Below are 19,353 nucleotides of genomic sequence, written 5' to 3'. Positions count from 1 at the left end.
TTTTTTGGGTCTGGATTTTTTTGGGTTTTTTTCTTTTATGATTAATCTTTTAAGTCTTAGAAGTGAAATAATCATCAGTGAGAAGACTAGCATTTGCTACATGACTCAAAGCAGCAGCAAATAAAGGCAAGCCTGCTAAGATGAAAAAGTAAAAAACTCAAAACTCTAGAAGTTAATTGCAATAAAAACATTTACTATGGAAAAAATAGTTACCTAGATTGAAACTAATGTAATTTCATGTAAAATACTTTCATGACTTTAACCAGCACATGGCAAAACCGAAACACTTTCCAGTTTAAGAAAATAAATCTCGTTTCAGTTTGTCTTTTGCTGCCACAAAGTACCCTGCATATCCACATCTATACATAGCTTACATGTAACTGGTTTCAGTAATAAAACACTTTGAAATGACACACAGCAAACCATTAGTAAATTGCTTCCTCCAAATCCTGTATTAGTTCTCTGAGTGGCAAAAACATGCACAACAGGTGGTTTTAGCCTACCATCCATTTCTGGATATGAGCCCATTTTCTATCATATGAATGCTGAGAAAACTACAGAACGTAAAAACAAAAACAAACAAAACATTTACAATATAGGTTAATAACCACACAAAACTGGATTCCTAAATCAAAGATTTGGAAAAATTTACGTTAATTGTCATGTAATCTTCAGTATAATATCAGATACCTACAGCAATTAGAAAACTGAAAGTATGGAATAACAAGAAACACATAAAACCTGGGCAAAACCATGTTTTTAAAATTGCACTTGTTATTACCATAGCAAAACTACCCCCAAATTATCAGTAATACATGGATTTGAATGTAATCATGATAAATAGGAAGTTTTCGGTCTTTCGCATGCTGCATCAAAACCTGAATCAAATTAATAACTTTGAAATAACCAGACTGCTGAAAATCTAGTTCCTAATCTTTTTACTCAAGAAATAAGGGGTTTTTTTTAAAAAAAAAGTATGAGGCAACACAAAACTATATGTGAAAATATTATCCCAAACCTACTAATTTTTTTTTAACATAAAGATCCTGACAATAGATATTTACTGTGAATACTTTCAGTATAATCCATATGGGAAGAAATTGAAAACTGCATATCCAAAGGCGCATATCCAAAGGCACATATCCAAATTATCCAGTTGCTAATTATATTATGAATACAGTAAAAACAGAGCAAAATAATTCTCTTTTTCATAGTTGTATGAAAAAGTCATACAGTCACATTTATTATTTATGCTGTGCTGCCAGTTATCCATGTTTACATGGACCTTTTGCACAGCAACAAGCAGCAAAGAATTTGCCATATGTTAAGTAATTACTCTTACAAAAGCACAAAAGTCACCAGCTGACTCAAGACACAGATGTACTAATTCAAATCCAGAGAACATTAAACTTCACATTAGAAGCTGAAAACTGTTCTTCTTTATGCAAAATTTGTTTATGCCAGCCTGAGTTCTGGACATTATCATTATATTCGCTCTCCTGCTCATTTAAAACCAAAAAAGCAGTAACAAGCAAAGCCTCAGCCTTTTAAATATCTAAAGATAAATATTTGACTAATCTTTGCCCATTTTGATTGCTAGCATTGATTTACAGCATTTGTTAAAGGTAAAACATCCAAGCATCTGATTTCGCTAGAATTTAAAAATCACATTTAAAATGTTTTGTTTTTTTAATTTGAAAGCAAGAGTGCTAACAGCCTATTTTGTCTAGATTTTTTTCCACAATACAAGTGTAACTATTAAGGAAGTTAATAATGAATGTTCAGATTAATATTTCATGAGATGCCACAAAACAAAGCAAGTTACCCTTTTAGCTATACAACCTTAGGCAAAAGAGGAGGGCATGTGAGAGAGGGAAAGTGAGAAGCTAGCAGTTGCCTGATGCTGAAAATAGTAGCACGCAGCTGAATTACACCAAAAGACAAAATCTGATGCAAGTACAGAAATAAGGCACATTAAGACTTTTACTAAAAGTCTGCACTATTTACTAATGATTGACACTACCTCTTTTTGCTGTCGCTCCAGCTCTCTCATACGTATATCTCTTGCTTCTGCTCGAGCTGCCCGTTTGGCTGCAAGCCTGGCTTCTGCCTACACAGAAATTGAAAATACGGAAATTTAAAATGACATTTTTTGTATAATCATTTAAGTACTTAATTTAATAATCTCTTCACAGAAATCACTAAGAATCTAACATCATGAAATGTAAGTGGTAAGGAAGTTGAAGTTCTCAGGATGGCATTTCAGAAAGGATATATACCTAACTCTGTAAAAAGAACATTACATCAAAAGAATTACATGTTGATAGAAGAACTGAGTTCAGAAATATTACTATCACTAATCTGAAGTTTTTTGTCTTTCAGACTTTAACAGGACTTTCCCTATGCATAGTATTTAAACAGGCTTGTATGCAGCTGCAGAATCTTCGGCCACAGGAAGACATTAAAGCAAAAAAGAAAGAATCAAACCGAAGATATTAAACCAGTACTGTTCATGTCATATTTAAAGGCTCTGCTATCATTTGCAATTATTTAAAAAAGCGAATATCACTTAGAAATGGAATTACTTCAAATGGCAATCAAAATCAGATCCACTACTGGACAAAATCTAAGAAAGAAATTTAAGATTCCTCAAGAACAAACAGTGACCGTCACCATAAAGGGACTTCCCTACCCATCCATTCAAGCCCTTATACTCCCAACACCTTCTGCAGACACAGCTCCAAGCACTCAAGAATCTGCTGCAAGCAAATCTAACTAATGAGCACAGCAGAAAGTTAACAAGAACAAAAAAATTCTGAGTTTTCTGCTGTATTAGCGAAATGAATTTGCTTGTATAAGGATCTTACGAACAAAAAAAAGACAAGCAAGACAAACAGTAGAGAGACCACCCTTTTTTCAGTGGCAAAAAGCTGTTATATCTGCACTACGTGTGAAACCTGGTTATTGGCTTACTCAACTCTTATGCTTTTACCACTTTCTATCCAGCCTCAACCAAAAAAGAAACAGTCTTTCAGACCCTAAATGCTCCCTCCAATTTAATCAGTTGGTTAGCAATATTTTTTTGACATAAAATTGATAGTTGAGGAAAATGCAAGCTCAGTTTTTTCATGTTTGAACAATGAGATGGTGAAAATTTTCTCTTAAATTCTTAAATCTGTTTGAAGACAGGTTTTCTGCTAAAAATTCCATCGGTCTATCTAAGACTAATTAAAAACTTCTGAGAAATACCAGCAGCCAAAAATTCAGAACTGCCAACATCCAAAATATTTCAATTTAAAAACGTAAAATTCAATGGGATTTTGCCTTTGGTTAAGGATAGTTTTCTTCTGGTTTTGCCTCTATCACAGCATAGGTTTATGTAAAGTATTAGAAACCTGTAAAATTCACTACAATTGCAAGTAACTTTCTTTTACTGTGCTTCAGGAAAAAGGGGTATTTAACTCAGAGTTTAACTTTAAATTACAATTCAACTACAAACAGAAAAAATCTGACAAATTACAACAATAAAGAAGATAAACACATTGTAGCTTTATTACTTGAAATAGTTTTTCAACTTCCAATTACTCATTAAGACTGTTTCCTCTATTTTGCACACTTGGGTGAAATGATTCTGTGTCAGCACTCTCGACTGCCATAATGTAATCCTTTTTCAGAGCAGCATCAAGCTACTTTTCTTCCTACCTGATGACAGCAGACAATAAAAGCAAGGGAATTCCCATGCAACAGGGAGTCTTTTCTCACTTGCAGCCCTACTCTGTTACTGTCTGTAATCACAGGTCAGTGGCATATACTTTCATGTAGACACCTACGCAGCACAGAAAGAGAAAGGACTCAACCAGCTGCTATGTCTAGTTTTAGTTCTGTCTACAGATCAGCAGATACATACATCTAGCTTTCAGACTCTGGCACGGCTTTATTGTTAAAGATAGAAAGTGCATTTGTTTACTGATTCACACTAAAAATCAATTGACATTTCACCACTCTTACTCCTACGGCCAAACACCAAACTTTCACATTCCTACTGTAGAGGGGAAACTAGTTCTTCCAATTGACTAAACCCTCAACAACAGGACAATTCTACAAACATTTATCATAAAATGGGTGCCTGAAATTGAATAATAAAACCTTTATCTTTTTAGAGAAAATTCTAAGCAAAAAATGGTTTGATATTATATTAATTATTAATCTGAGGAAATAGATTCCTCTAAAAAGTACACAGTTTCGAAAAGACCAAGGAGTTAACTTGTCAGCTGAAGACACGGTTCTCAGGCTTCCTTTACCATACCTTAGAGCAAGGGACAAATCACATGACCATTTGAAAGGTCACCATACCAAATAATTCTTTATTCTCAGCAGAACTGTTAGAGCAGACTTCACGCTATTTATAGAGCATGCAGACAAATGTTAACAACTATGTAATTGAAATTAAAAATTAACATAAATAAAGAAATAGCCATAATTTAAAAGGACATCAATTTTCTTCCTGGCTGCTGCTGTTCACTCTACTGTATTGCTGAAGAAGCCCATAAAAGTTGTGAAAAAAGTTTCCACCAACAAGCTCTTCAGAAATTAAATTCTTCAGCTGTATTGAAATGAAGTCTTTAAATATCTGCTAAGGGAAACACAGTGCCACAACAGCTTTGGATAGACAACCGAGCAGAAAAGATGAAGTTGTTTGCACTATAGAAGCAGCAGAGGAAGAAAATCTTGATACCCTCCCCCCCTTTTTTTTTTCTGGGGAGGGGGTGTCTGTGTGTGAGGGAAACAGCAAAAGGACAGGCAGTCATAATGCTTTTCTAATTCAATTAGTATTTGAATTGAAGATCTTTCCAAATATATCACTATACCTTGCTCACTGGAGCTTGGGGGTCAGCCCAGGTTGCTTTCTACAGCTTGTATTAAACAAATCCCAGTCTTAGAAAACCACAGACTGGCCACTACAGTCTCAATTTCAGTTGCATTGGTCACTGTTCTCTATACAGACTTCAGACCAGACACATAAATAAAATACATTATTTATGATAAAGATATATTACAGTATCGTGTGACTGAAGTACAGCTTGTTAAAAAGTGAGAGAACATACCAAATTCCTATATTCCTGAAGTAAAAATTAAACTGTGGATTGTCTAAGATCTAGAAAATCTGACACTTTATTTTAAAAGTTTCTGAAGGGGACTTCTAACTGCTAAAAAGAAATGCGATAGCTGAATTTTCTTGAACACTTCAACTGCAAATACGAGATATCCAAACCTGTTACAGTCATACCAGTACGCTTACACTGGTGGCTAAAATGGAAAGAAATCACTTGGTTATATATTCTAGATGGCAAACTGGAAACCTTAGGTATAGATACAAAAATTTCGCATGGGATTTATTCAGAGAAGTGATCAAGAAAGGAAGTAAAGGACTACATAGAAGATCTTTGTAGCAAAAGACAGCGGGTAGAAAGATATACAAGGAAGGGGCCCTCAAGACTTTGAATAGGAAAAAAGATCAATTAATAAAGAATTAATAACTAAATCTGTAAAATTTTTGTATAAGAACATTCATACTAGTCCTTATCTTCTGCCTTCTGCCCTAAGGATTGATACATGATTTTAGGTCAGGTGCCATATCTGCATTTCTTTGGGTATTAGCTTTGCTTCGAGTAACAAAACAAAGCTATCTGTTCAACGCTGAGTCCTGGAATTCTTCAGTTCAAGATAGGCACCAAAAATTATTATATGAAAAAAAAAAGTTATGCTTCCTTGCACCTGCATAAACGCCATTTCATTCTGGAAGAATATGCTGATTCTGGCTGTGTTCCAAGCAGCTAAGGAGCAGTACTCACTTTGCTTAGGTTATTTTATTGCATGTTTATTAAACATAGGGGTAGCACAAGGATGTTCTCCTTCCATTACAGGTGACATGGTCAGTTTCTTCATTTTAACCTAATAACCAATTACCAACAACTACTTAACAATCATTGAGAAGACCATCTCTGCTTAACCCATTTTTTTCTTTTTTTTTTTTTTTTAATACATATTCAGCCACAGACTTTTGAAAACATTTCAAACCATTTTTTGTCAACTTCCAAGGATAACATCCAAGATGTTTTTGGCAAGAAAGAAAGGAGAAAGGGAAAAAAACCCCAGGTTTTAATTTGAATGCCTTTGTAAAGATTGAGCCTGGAGTATCCCCCTTCTGATGTGTTTTTCCTTCATCTCTTCACCGCAACAATCAAGTTCTTCACCAAGGTAAGAAACATATTAGTATACAGCATCAATGTGGTAGAAGCTTCCCACCATGTTGAGTGAGGAGAAGCATAACGCCCATCTACACTATGGAGACAGATGTTACGCTTCTCCTCACTCAACATGGTGGGACGAATTCACTGGAAAGCAATAGTTTTTGTTTGTTATTTTCATACTGTAGAAGAGGGGATTCATTAATTAGCTCAGATGCAGCAACAGAAGCTTCATAAGGATAAATCACAGGCTATACTACAATGTTATTCACCTCTGAGAAAATAGGAATGCTTTTCACTGAAAAATTAGAATTATTTTGTCATCATGGGCTACAATATGTGTACCTCCTTTGCTCGCTGTGCTGAGGGCTAGGTGATGTTTACAGTCCTGCAGTTCCCGAGGCAGGAGGCCCAGGAAGGCCGGTCTCTCTGTGTTGGCACAGCCCCAAGGTGCGCCGCGTGCTCCAGCAAAGCATCAGGATGAGGGTTTCACAGTCACCGGATTTCTCAGTGCACTGCTACACACTTTCATATAACGTTTATCACATCATTTCTTATTATGTGAACATGCAGCATTATTCTTCTCTTGTTGCTCATTGCTTTGGTATTCTCATTTCCATGATTCTTAACCTCCTCCTCTCCTTACTACCTCTTACAGACACAAGGCAACACCATCACTCATGGGCCAAATGTGTTTCTTGGGCCTCCTCAGGAATATCTGCCTTCCACTTATTACTGATGCCCCTACTCTTTCTCCAGTTGCCTATAATGTAAAGCCTATAAACAACAAAAACTTAAGGTTTATATGACTGAAAGGTTCAGGTTTCTTTATTTCTGCTGTCTGTTATTTTTTTTCTATTTATTATACCAGATCCATATATTGATTAGAAAATCTCTATATACCTTCTCCTGTAAAATATCCTTAAACACTATTACAAACTGCAAACAAAATTTTGAATTAATGCTGAGGTAGAAACAGCTGTTTTACAAATATGTAAGTGATCTCTTATTAAAACAAAAAATCATCTAGCATCTACAAAGACAATCTCTGTATGAGAGTGGAGTTCTTTGGGGTTTTGTCTTCTTAAGAAAAGTTCAAGCTGTATGCAGAGAGAAACATGTACTGAACTTTGAACAGATTGAATGCGACAAAGACTGTTGTCATCTGGTTTTAAAATCATGATATAGTCTTCAAACATTTTAATATTGAACTCTTGGCTTTTTCTACCCTCTCAATTAACACGACATTTTTTACTAAAGGAAAAACAACTATTCCTTACTCTCTGCCCAAAGTTTGAGCAATTACAGAGTGAATTTTAAATCCAAATGAATCTTTATTCTGTCCCATAAAAAAACCACCTCTTAGGAGTTTCCAGGCTCCTGATCTACAGTGAAAACAGTTATGAGAACAGTTCCCGAACAGTACAGACAAGATACTACAAGTGGCCATCAAGTGAACAGTGATGCAATCATCCCACAACCTCTAGTTCTTTGTCAGCTAGTTATTCATCCCTGAAGAATAGAAGGTTATAAGATAAATCTTGATTGTCCCTTCAAATGCTGCTTATCAGGTTGAGGCTGGTGAGATGGCAAGTCAGTCTTCTCACTATCTGGCATCATGTTCAATGTATCTGACCTTGAAATGAAGTCAGTGTAAGAACACAGAAGTGACTGAAACCTGTACTCTTGCACGTAAGGCTGGTCTTGGAGAAAGAGGTCTCAAGTAGTCAGAGATGTCTAGTGACAACAGTTTGTTACTGAATAGTCCAAATAAACACAACTTGTCTGTAAATTAAAAGACAAGTTAAACAGTAATACAGATGTCAGCTGATGATACTCTGTCCTGAAAAATTTTATAAGCAGAGAACCTCCACAACAAAACCCACAGGGAAAACAGATCTTGAGATTTTATCAGCCATATCCAGTGTAGACTGTAAGAACGTAATCTTGACAGGAGCCCAAGTCACACTAGACAATCCCTATCTGTCATTTGGAAAGGCAGAACTTTCCACAAGACAGACTCTGGTTTACATTCTTTGTCAATTTGAGAAAGGTAACAGTTTCAGTTACAACGGCTAGAAAAAGGAACTAGAAGGTGGTATAAAAGGAATTCTTCGTGTTTTCAAGGGATAGGAATTTGTTAATCTTTTTTTTTTTTAATAAGAGATTACCTGACTCCACATTAACCTTGTCATATTCAGAAGACAATTACCAATACTTAACTTCAATGTAGTTGGGTGCATTTATACTCAGAGTTCCTTTTCTCCTTGCAGGGAATGCCTAGACAATATACCTATACCTGTTCCCACAGCTTTTGAATCGAACTCAATAAACTGGTAATCCTCTCTGTTGTACCAAAGAAAGACTTCCAAACTCATCAACTGCAACTAATCTCTCTTAAGACACTGAATATGGAGTACATTGTTCCCAAAAAAGGATTGAGTAGATCCCTGTCCCTGGATAAGTGTATCACCTTTAGTCTTCCTCAGTTTCAGTAAGCACAGGCAATTCAATGCCAGAAAGGGTAACACACAACAGAATACAAAGTAGGTGCCAAAGAAAGAGGTCTGGTAACTGAGAAGTTCTTGGAATAAGGCAGTAACTCCACCACTGTTGATGTTTTACCATCTCTTTGTTTAGTGCAGAGGCACTGCAGAAGAGCTTGTCTCAATACAAACTCTCATAGCAAGGAAAAGATACGAAACCGCTCTGTACATTAACAGTGCTACTGCTACAGTGAATGAAGGGGTAGAAACACAACAAACAGAAGAAAAGCTTTCTGATGCAGAGGAAAGATGGAGAAAATGAAAGAAATCTCACAAAGAGATCCTATGATAGTGCCCTTGCCTTCCATTAAATATTTTCATATAAGATGACACATCAGATTCAACCACTGCAGAAAAATTACTATACAGAAAGGAATTTAAGGGACCAGTACCAAAGAATTCTTTAGACCACATTTTCTAGAAAGCAGATGCTTATTGGTACCAAAAGGAAGATATCACATGTTTTTTGCAAGTCCCATAGAGCAAGAAAATCTCAATTTTGTCAAGTTAAGAGCGGTGAGAAAGATTAAGATTACTGCTTCCCAAAATCTTAACTTTTGGAGGAAAACACCCTCAAACTTCATATACTACACTAGAATTCTTTGCTGGTATTACAAACTCTGATAATTCTTAGCACCTTTTTGTGATCGCTGTGAATGCCAGAGCACTCCTGTGCAGTTCTTCCATGCAGATCATCCCGAGTGCCAGCATTTTACTTCAGCATATTCTGTTTACCATCTCTTGATACCTAGAACATCTTTTAGGAATGTTTTCCTCACAAGACATCTGACTTCTGGATTACGGGACTCAATTCAACTGTTCTAAGTAACATCTGCTATATAGGTAATTTTAGAAAAGGAAGTTGAAGAACAAAACACCCTTTGACAATAAAAAGATAAGCAAGCCATGCTGCTGAGATAATGACCTCAGAGCAGCAAAGTACATCTACTCTGTATATCCATGCACTGAGAACTGGCATGCCCTATGTCAGTGTGGTAACTGAAAACTTTTCCCCAGCCTCAAATGATAGGGCATATGTACAGCACAGGAAAATCAGATGTTATTTAAAGACTGAACTTAGTTTCATTAACTGGCTTCTGCTGTTATATCCTAAGAAATGCATTCTGTTCCTTTACAATAAAAGTTCTCTTTAGACTAAGTTGGTTAATACTAGGAATTACAGCAACCAATTCAACGACAACAGCTGCTGTCTGACCTGGGATCTGTGGGCCAGCTTTCCCTACACAGACCAAGGGATTAACAGCCTGACAGTAGTACATATTGTGATAATACAATATTCATGATGACATACAACTTTTCACACTATTTAAAAATTGGATAACAATTTTAAATTAAGACTCTAAATGGAATCTGGATATGGCAACACAAAAGAAGCAGTGGTGCAACACACCATCGCAAACCTGTATTAAAGGTAACAAACCATTTTATTCTGAAATATGTTGAATTCTCTTCTCCCTAACAAGCCATGAAAGGTGACCCATGAAATACTGAAATATGTGACTATTAGACAGGGAAAAAAAGAATTCTAATAAGAAAATCAGAAGGAACTTCAAGAACAGTTTAATTCAAACAGGTGTTAAGAATTATTAATAGATGTAAACCTGTTAAAGACAATATGAAATGCCTACCCCTTAAAGAATATGCTTATCAGCACAAAAAATTAGTTATCAGCAGATTTAGATTAATATCAGAATACTTAAGTTATGAGCTTGTCAGCAAGTTGCTTTCCAGTTCATTTTTGAACAAGGAGGAGGGAAGACTTCATATAGATTACTCCCTGGAACAGAAATGTTCGACCAGTTATCTCTGTGAGATAACACCTCTAGCTGTGAGGCCTGGTACTATTTTAATTTAGCATTACGCAGGGGAGGGGGGGAACCCTGAATTTTTGTTTAATTTACATGCACACTCAAACTTTAATTAAGGGGGTTAGCAATGTAAGAGAACAAAGCCTCACAGTAATTTTAAGTAAGATAATACTTATTACACCTTGCCTTCGAGACCCCTTTTTTCTAGGCTAAATTACAAGCTGATGTTACTGTACTGGAACCGTGCAGAGAATACTCAAAAGAAATTTAAAGCCAGACTCCTTCTCCTTCATTAACTTTGTTTTCCCCAAAACCAGGATATGGAACTTGATGAGCGATGACCTAGAGCCCCACATAGAACATTTCTCATAGGGCAAGAACTTTCATTAGATTTGGTGTGAACATAGATTTCTGGAAAGTTACGAATTAAATGAAAATTATTTTTTGCTGACAACATTTCCTCTGCCTACAGTCTGATGGCTAATTTCAAAAAGCATACAGATGCTGTGTTTTCAATGACCTGTCTAATGGTTTCAATCTACCTATTTTGTCTTACTTACACCTATATGTATATACTGTATGCACACATATATAGGCAATGTACATTACAAAGCCCATTAGAATCTGCATTTTGCACTCATTTATGTCATCTGTGGTGAGCAACTTTGTAGATGATGTAGCTCAAAGCTGCTGTATGCACTTGTATACAAACAGTACTAAGGCTTTTGTTTCCAAGTCACAGCACTTCCTCCCAGAAAAACTCAAGTCCAAATAGACATCTGTAAGACTAAATCCCAGCTGCCTCCTCCCTACATCCGGTGGGGCAAAATTCCCCTTTGTATCAAGTTCTTGTTAACTGCATTTTGGCTGGTTCCCCCGGGTCCCTATTTTTCAGGTGGTGACTGTTAATAAAGTCCTGGTATAGAGTACATACTAGGCTTATTTTGACAGAAATGTGACTTACCACATTTGAAACAGAATATATTAAAAATACATTTTAATAATTACTATTACTTATTCAACACTAAAACACTGGCCATCTTAAAAATATTACACACTTTAATGGGATAAGTGTGGTATTTCTTCAGTTTTAGATCTGACATAACTGGATTTCTCATTTATTTTTAACTATGCATATAACTATCTGTAGCAATACCTCCCAAGCCTGAGTGTGATCCTGTAAAGTTAAACTATTCATACAATTAATATCTCACTGTGACAACAATTCAATAAATGTGATTATTTGATTGAAGATACTCTTTAGTTTGTATTAATTCTCATATTTCGGGCTCATTACACTTCTTAATGCACAGCCTAAAAAAAAAATTAATTCACTTTCTGAATAACAAAATAGCCTTCATCCCTATTTCTGAATTTAAGACAATTTGAAATAAACAAACCTCTCTGGCAATATTACTCAGCGCCTCATCTTCTGCAGAAAACCTGTCTTTCACTGGAGTCCTCTTCCGTCCTGATCCAGGAGTTCCCATGTTTATTCTCTGGTTCTGTATTTGCAAAAACAGACAGGAAAAACTCAGTTTTCAGATCTGGAATTAAAAACCAATAAACAATCCACACCACAAAATGTAATTGATTTTCCAACATTTTAGTTACATAATGTTCAAGAAACCTAAGTGCCATTGGCACAAATTCATCAAGTAGTTATCACAACATTTTATGACAGCTTTATAGAACAGTGCATCCTACAAGGTACGCACAGAGCATTTTTCTACTGAACACAACCCATCAATTTACTTACAGCTTCAAAGTTATGCACGACCGTCAACTGCTCCTAGCTCCATGATGACAGCTAGGTACCCTGTTACTTTTCACAACTCCTAAAAGTAAGTATCCATTTAATTTATGGACATGAAGAAAACCTATAGGCAACAATGGGTTCAAGAAATAAACTTACACAATCATTAGAGCTCTCTCCAAAACAGAAAAGAGATTCAGCAAACTGTTCAAAGCATCCAAGCAGGTAGATGAGGCTTATTTACATTTTAATGCAGTTGCTCTCATGCAGTCTTCTACTCAAGTTTTACTATAATAGAGGACATTTCTAGACAAACAAACATTATTTTGCCAAACAAGATTCCTAATTTGGCAAGTGAAGAGAGAAACATACTAGCATCATACACCCAGAATAATACATTTTATTCTGCTTCAAATTCTGCAGGTATTTTAATATTCTGTACGTGCTTAGACAAGAGAAATAGAATATTTATTGGTGAGAGAAAAGACAAAGCCTTGAAACTAGATGTCCCCCTTCCTATAAAAACCTGCATAGGACAGATAAAACAATTATGCAATAATCTTACTCATTTCCAGTTGCTATTCTGAGACCAAAACTAAATGTACTCTATAGCACAGGTACACAACAACTCCATTGTATAAAAAACTTGAAGGACAGCAAAGCATTTGCAGATGAGTCAGAGGAATAAACCCACAGTGTCTGAAAGGGCCAGAGAAGATGCAGTTCTACCAGACAGTAATGAACTTGCTCCTGATGGGGAAGAGCAGACATAAGTACCTTCCTGGATTCCATCCATGACTCCACAGGCTGCTCATTCATTTTTGCAGCACAGAGTGTTTGGATAAAACACAGGTATTTGGACCAACACACAGGACTCACCTGCCAGGAAGTGTTTTTACCATCTGCCTGTGGCTCATGGTTCAATTTATTTGTTACTCCCCCATAACATGATTTTTTTGTGGTGTTTGTTTTGGCTTTAATTCTGGTGTTAGGTAGCAGCACACTTTCAGGAAGAAATACAAGACTGCAGCCTCACTTTATCAGAGGTTGGGATGGGTCTTGGAAGCAGGACAGCAGAGCTTAAACTCAGGTTGAAGCGAGACTCTGAGATAAAGCCTGGGACAAGTACTGCCACTTAATCCATTCAGTACGAGTCTGTCTTTTTAGTCTTAAAAAAAAAGCAAGTCAACTTATGTTTTGTACTCAGATTAATGTAGATATACATATGCAGAAGAAACTTTGGAAATCTGTGACAAAAAAAGCTCAGAGCTCAGGTTGCTGCCCACATTTGGAAGAAATGCCTCCAAAAATCTGCATCTTTTCCCAGTAATTTTTATTGGCTGACTTCAAATAAGAAAAGCAGATAGGGCCCAAAGTAGAAGCTGCATCAACACAACATAATACTGCCCTACTACAGAAGGTTTTCACAAGGTTATATATTATAAAAACAAATAAGATCAAGAAATCATGCTATTACAATGGATAGTTCATGTAAGCAAAAGGACTCAGGCCTATCTACTAAAAAACGCCACTAAGCATAAAATAGAAAATGCTTTTAATTTGAATGTTAAGGTTTTTATTTCCTAACTCAATTTTTACCACAAATATAAACTGCACAATAACTGCACACACCGTAGACTTGCACTGCATTTGTGGGCATTCTTTAAACAACACACAACTTCTAACAGACAACTAACTTTGGTTTGATAATTCAGCGAGATTCTCTTTGCTGACAGACTGATTCGGGGAAACGGAATTTAACAGGTTATACTATTTTTAGTATAGCTATATTCAGACTGACAGTAAGTGCTAATGTATATACATAAAGTAGTGAATTTATAAAAATCAGATGCTGATGCTTTAAATGAGCACTTTAAAAAGCACTTCATCTTAGTCTCACTGTAGTACTACAAGACAGACATTGAGATGCTGGAGTGTGTCTAAAGAAGGGCAAAGCTAGTAAAGGGTCTAAAGTCTTATGAGGTCTAAGGTTTTACAAGGAACAGCTGAGGGAACTGGGGTTCAGCCTGGAGAAGAAGCTCAGGGGAGACCTTACTGAGGTTATAGCAAGGCAGGCCAAGCAGCAATAGGACAAGAGGAAACGGCCTCAAGATGCGCCAGGGGATGTTCAGGTTGGCTATTAGGAAAAATTTCTTCACCAAAAGGGTTATCAAGCATCAGAAGAGGCTGCCCAGGGAAGCAGTTGAGTGACCATCCCTGGAGGTATTCAAAAGACACATACATGTGGCACTTCGGGACACAGTTTTAGTGGTGGACTTGGCAGTGCTTGGCTAACAGTTGGACCCTTAAGATCTTAAAGGTCTTTTCCAGCCTAAACTATTCTATAATGGTGCCAAAGTCACTGTGGAGGAAGGCAGCTGTGGCACCCCTGCCAGCCATCTGCCACACTTCTCACATAGGATGAGCACAGAACTCCTGACTGAGCCCAAACCCAAAAAAGGTATCAGGGACAGATTCCCTATGAGTTATACCAAGATGTTGCCTTTGCCTACAAGGAAAAGATAGGAAAGCCAAAGCTCAGCTGAAATCAAAACTAGCGAAGGCTGGTAAGGACAAAGAGAAAGGCTACCACAAGAACTTTGGGAACAAGAGAAAGACTAAGAAAACTGTAGGGCCATTGCTTAGTGATGCAGGGGACACAGTGGGGTGTGCTTGCAAGGACCCTCCCTTGGCAGAATAGTCTGGATAATAACAAATGCAAAGACCATTTTTGTGAGTGTGAATCAAACATGCAAAATTGTCTAACAGGACATTTGCCCCAAACCAGTCATGGTGAAGAGCAAGACTACATCAGTTAGATTAAACAGTAACTAGGCAATTAGAAAGAAGTGTTTGAAATTAAGGGCTCCTCATGAAAAGGAGTATAAAAAATAAGAAAGTCTGTAGCAGCGGGAGAGACCTTGGAGAGGAAACTGCATCAGTCAAAACCCCATTTGCCACTGCTGTAAGTCATCCCACTAAGTGCATCACGGTATCTGTCCAGGCCAGAGAGCACAGCATCCCTTCTGGAAGATGCAAGGTCCTGCATTCCAGCTAGCAGGCAGTCAGTACAGGGCCCAGCAAGGGAGGAGAACCCACACCTTAAGTACAACAACGGGAGCTTGTGAGCTACACTCTCACCGGAGTGTGCAATAAAGCGTTGCAGGGAGCAGCACAGGTACACACAAATCTAGAGCACCCACATCTCCAACAGGAACCATGCAAATAGGGAACCCTGGAGTTGAAGAACTGAGAGTGTAGTTAAACACTGGCCTGGCAAGGCTGTGAAATGTCCAACCCTGAAGATACTAATTTGCCCTAACGAACCACACATTGGGCAGGGGTGACCTCCAGAGACTCCTTCCAAAATAAAAGGTTATGTGGTTCTATAGTTACTATTGCTTCCAGCTTTGAAACTAAGCCTCAATATAAACTTTCTTTAATAAGATGTTTTAATAGTCCTTCAAGAGTCTTGTCACAATTTCTTCTGTTTCATGTAACTTTTAATTGAGCTGATGCATGTCAGAGTATTTAATATTTTACTATACAGCTCAGCACTAAAGAGATCTAGTCCCATTGCTAATAGACTGATTAGTCTAATACTAAAGGTATCATGATGTTATTTCTCAGAAAAATATAAGGTGCCAAATATTTCAAATGCATGCAGAAATATTTCTTAGGTGCTTCACTCTCATAACATGCTAATTATGGATAAAAATTGCTGCATGTTATAAGGAATACATACAGCAACATCAGAATTCTCACAGAAATTAACTACAGGACCCCAAAACAAAAAACAACCACACAAAGAACAGTGTTACACTGGCCTTCCTAAACTGTAAGAGATAATATAAGGAAAGTACATTACTATCTGCTACATTTACAGTTCAGAATTCCTAAATCACATCTATTACTTGTTCATCAATTACTGTAGGCAGAGTTACACGTTGTATTACACAACTGATGAAGTGACATCCTGTCGTATTTCATTCCAAAAATCTGCAGTGTCTGAAATCCCTAGACAAACCAGAAGGCCTGTGGGGAAATCTCTCAAGTTCCCTCTTATTTGTCAGCACCTCAGACATACAGAAATTTTACCTTTCCTAAGTCTTTGCTGTCTGCTCTTTAACTTCTGCCTAAATGTTCTCTTTGTATCTTTATCACTTCGCGGGGTGGGGGGGGGTGGGGGGGGGGTGGGTGGGGGAGGGGGGGGGGAAGTGTGACCTGTCTTACATAAAACAGAAGCTACACTACAGTTTCAGGCCCTATCACTCACCACCTTCAATGGCACCACCTGTTCTGATGCCTGGGTCTACGCCAGTGTGTTTGGCATCACATACATGCAAGGCATTCAGACGCTACAGTGTGAACAGGCTATAAATAGACTTAAACTCTCCTTTTCTCTTTCAAGTAAGACCACAAGATAATTAAAATTCACCTGTGTAGAAACAATCTCTGTATATTTGATCCAACAACAGAAAAAAAGCAGCTCTGTTCTAGAACTACGGGCTGTTAGAACCAGCTTCGGTTTCCTAATTAATACTGGAATATAAACCAGCAGCCTTGCATTTCAAGTCCAAAACCACAAACATAGAAGTTTGCATCTTTAAAGCAATAAATTATTTTAATTCTGAGAAGGAGTTGCACCTTTTCTCCACAATATCCAGGCAAAGTTTCTTGCTGTTGCAGCTGTCCACTTGCAAAATTAGTGGTTTTACCTATTATAGACCTTTAAACACCTGAATCAAATGGACCATAAAAGAGGTTCTACAGAATACTGCAGTAGCACTAAACTGCCCCTGTTGCTGGAAATTGTTATCTTTGGCATGTAATAAGACAGATAAACACTACTGGGAAGTTGTTCATCATAAAATGTTATTTGAATGTCATTTCACAGTATTAAAGTACATAAATATCTAGGTTTGCTACAGAATTTTATCTGACATAGCCCTAAGCATTTTCTCAGCGTAACCCAAAGATATTACAGAATAAGTAGTAATAGACTGTGTGATCAATTTCAGTTATAAGTTGATTCAATTTAAAACTAGTGCTTAAATTCTTTTATTTCAAAAGAACAAAAAGGCAATGAAGCCAGTGGGAGACGAGAACTTAACAGACAGGAAGGCCAGAATTTCTTGAAAAAGAACAGTCTAAGAAAACCTAAAAGAAAGAATCTGAATGGAGGTTACCTGGACAAATAATGTTAGAAATATTAATAGATAAGGAGGATGAAATGTAGGAAACAGAATAAAAAAGCCCAGCATTCCTCACCAGCAAACCAATCACAGGTTACTGATAAAGCACAAACAGTGATAGCATTTTGATTTTTGACAGTTCCACAAATACTGAAAAATACACTTGTGAGATCTACTAAAAAAAGGAAAAGCTTTTCCAAATACCTAACTAAAAAAAAAGATCTAAGAAGCAGGAGTGCTATGTAATGATGACAGAGTTTAAATTAAAGAATCTAAATATACTTCACAACTTAACTGAACACTTGCTCTTTACTTCAACAAACGAATGCTGCAGATGAGCAAAGGTATGGAAGCTACCATGCCCACAATTAAAGTGAAGTTCTAAAAGCTGATGTGCTCAGAACAAACAGTGGGAAACCCAACCCAGCAATTTTAGAGAACTGTCTCATGAAACTGCAGCTCTAGCAACACAAAGCTACAAACAAGCCTAAGGTAATATTACTGCAAAACAGCAGAAGTAGCGTTCAAATTTAAGAAAGAGCAGAAAGAATCACATTGGAAATCACGTTATTTGCTTAACCTTTGGTGCTTTGTCAAAGCAAACTAAAAGGAGACACAGAAATAAATGGACATAGCATAAAGGTACACAACTTCATGCAAATTAAAATTATGCAAGACTAACATAAACCTTCTCCAGAAGAACGCTCTATATAAGGGTACAGACTTTGGAATTAGTATGTTTGTCTGTGGGCCCAAAAGCAAATGAGAAAGAAAAGGAGCTGCATGAGCACCACGATCCAACAAAGGATTGTGTGGGGAGACAGGGAGGGAAATAAGAGTTTTAATACAATAGTTTTAAAGACTTATTTAGAATTTTCATTCAGAACAACCTTGTTGAGATAGAATTAATTGAAGCTAGAGCTATTACCAAAAAAAAAAAAAAAAAAGCTGCTAATGTAAGTAAAAGAGCCTAACATTAAAGGGAAAAAGCAAAGACTGAGGAAAGCATGTAATTACTGTCTGCCAAAAGATTACAGTGCTTACCACTATGATGGAGGCCAAGTTATTCCAGTTCACGTACAGTGTTTCCATTTTAAATAACCTGTGATCTCTAATCATGGCCCACTTGAGAAACCCTTGGCACAAAGTTTGTGCTCTCAGCAGACAAGCTCATGTTAGCTTCTCCAGGAAAGAAATTTACTCTTTGGATAGTTGACAGTTAATCCAGTACAAGCTGACAACTGCACAATCTACTGCTTCAATGTGGTGTATTAGCAGTTTATTTGCCATTTTAAAATCTGAGAATTGTCATAGAATGACAGCTACTTAGAGGGGGTTGAAATCCCTCAGTTTGTGGGTGTTAGGAAGCTATAGGTGAACAGAAAATCACAAGCTGAGACAACCAAAAGCCCTAATGCAGTCGCAAAACTGTTGCCTGCCAGAGCCATGACTTAAAACAATGCAAGACCGTAACTGTACCAACGTATCCTACACTCCCGTAGAACTACCAGCTATCTTTGGTGACCTTCCTCTGTCTTTGCAAATCACCAAAATTCCAAGACAGTATCATGCAGTGATGCACCTTCAAGCAGTGGTACTTACTTTATGAAGCACAAGATCTCTGCCAGTCAGTTGCTAACAGCTGCGCTTTGAGATAGCGTTACTCCACAAATTAAAACATGACATACAGGATATTGTCATCAGTGACAAGAAGCGTCTGCAAAGCTCTTATAATAGTCCCTTCACCAGAGGAACTCCGAGGGCATGATGTAAAGCATA

General features: G+C 37.1%; 1 protein-coding gene across 8 annotated transcripts in view; it reads right to left on the bottom strand.

Moving 5' to 3' along the window:
* LRRFIP2 (LRR binding FLII interacting protein 2) overlaps positions 1-19,353 on the bottom strand; it is a 57,956-nt gene that overhangs the window by 35,497 nt on the left and 3,106 nt on the right. For 7 of the 8 annotated variants that reach the window (XM_056334678.1, XM_056334681.1, XM_056334680.1 and 4 more), the window contains exons 2-3: positions 12,024-12,128; positions 2,024-2,110 (exon numbers count right to left, since the gene is read on the bottom strand). In XM_056334678.1, coding sequence (XP_056190653.1) covers positions 2,024-2,110; positions 12,024-12,113 — 177 coding nt within the window. In that variant the 5' untranslated portion in view covers positions 12,114-12,128. Of the gene's footprint in view, positions 1-503; positions 555-2,023; positions 2,111-12,023; positions 12,129-19,353 lie in introns of all 8 variants that reach the window. The other variant, XM_056334686.1, reaches the window with a different exon arrangement.

This window comes from Falco biarmicus, chromosome 4, assembly GCF_023638135.1.
Source record: "Falco biarmicus isolate bFalBia1 chromosome 4, bFalBia1.pri, whole genome shotgun sequence".
Lineage (NCBI taxonomy): Eukaryota > Metazoa > Chordata > Aves > Falconiformes > Falconidae > Falco > Falco biarmicus.
Note: the sequence above shows the minus strand (reverse complement) of the source record. Positions and strands in the feature narration are given on the sequence as shown.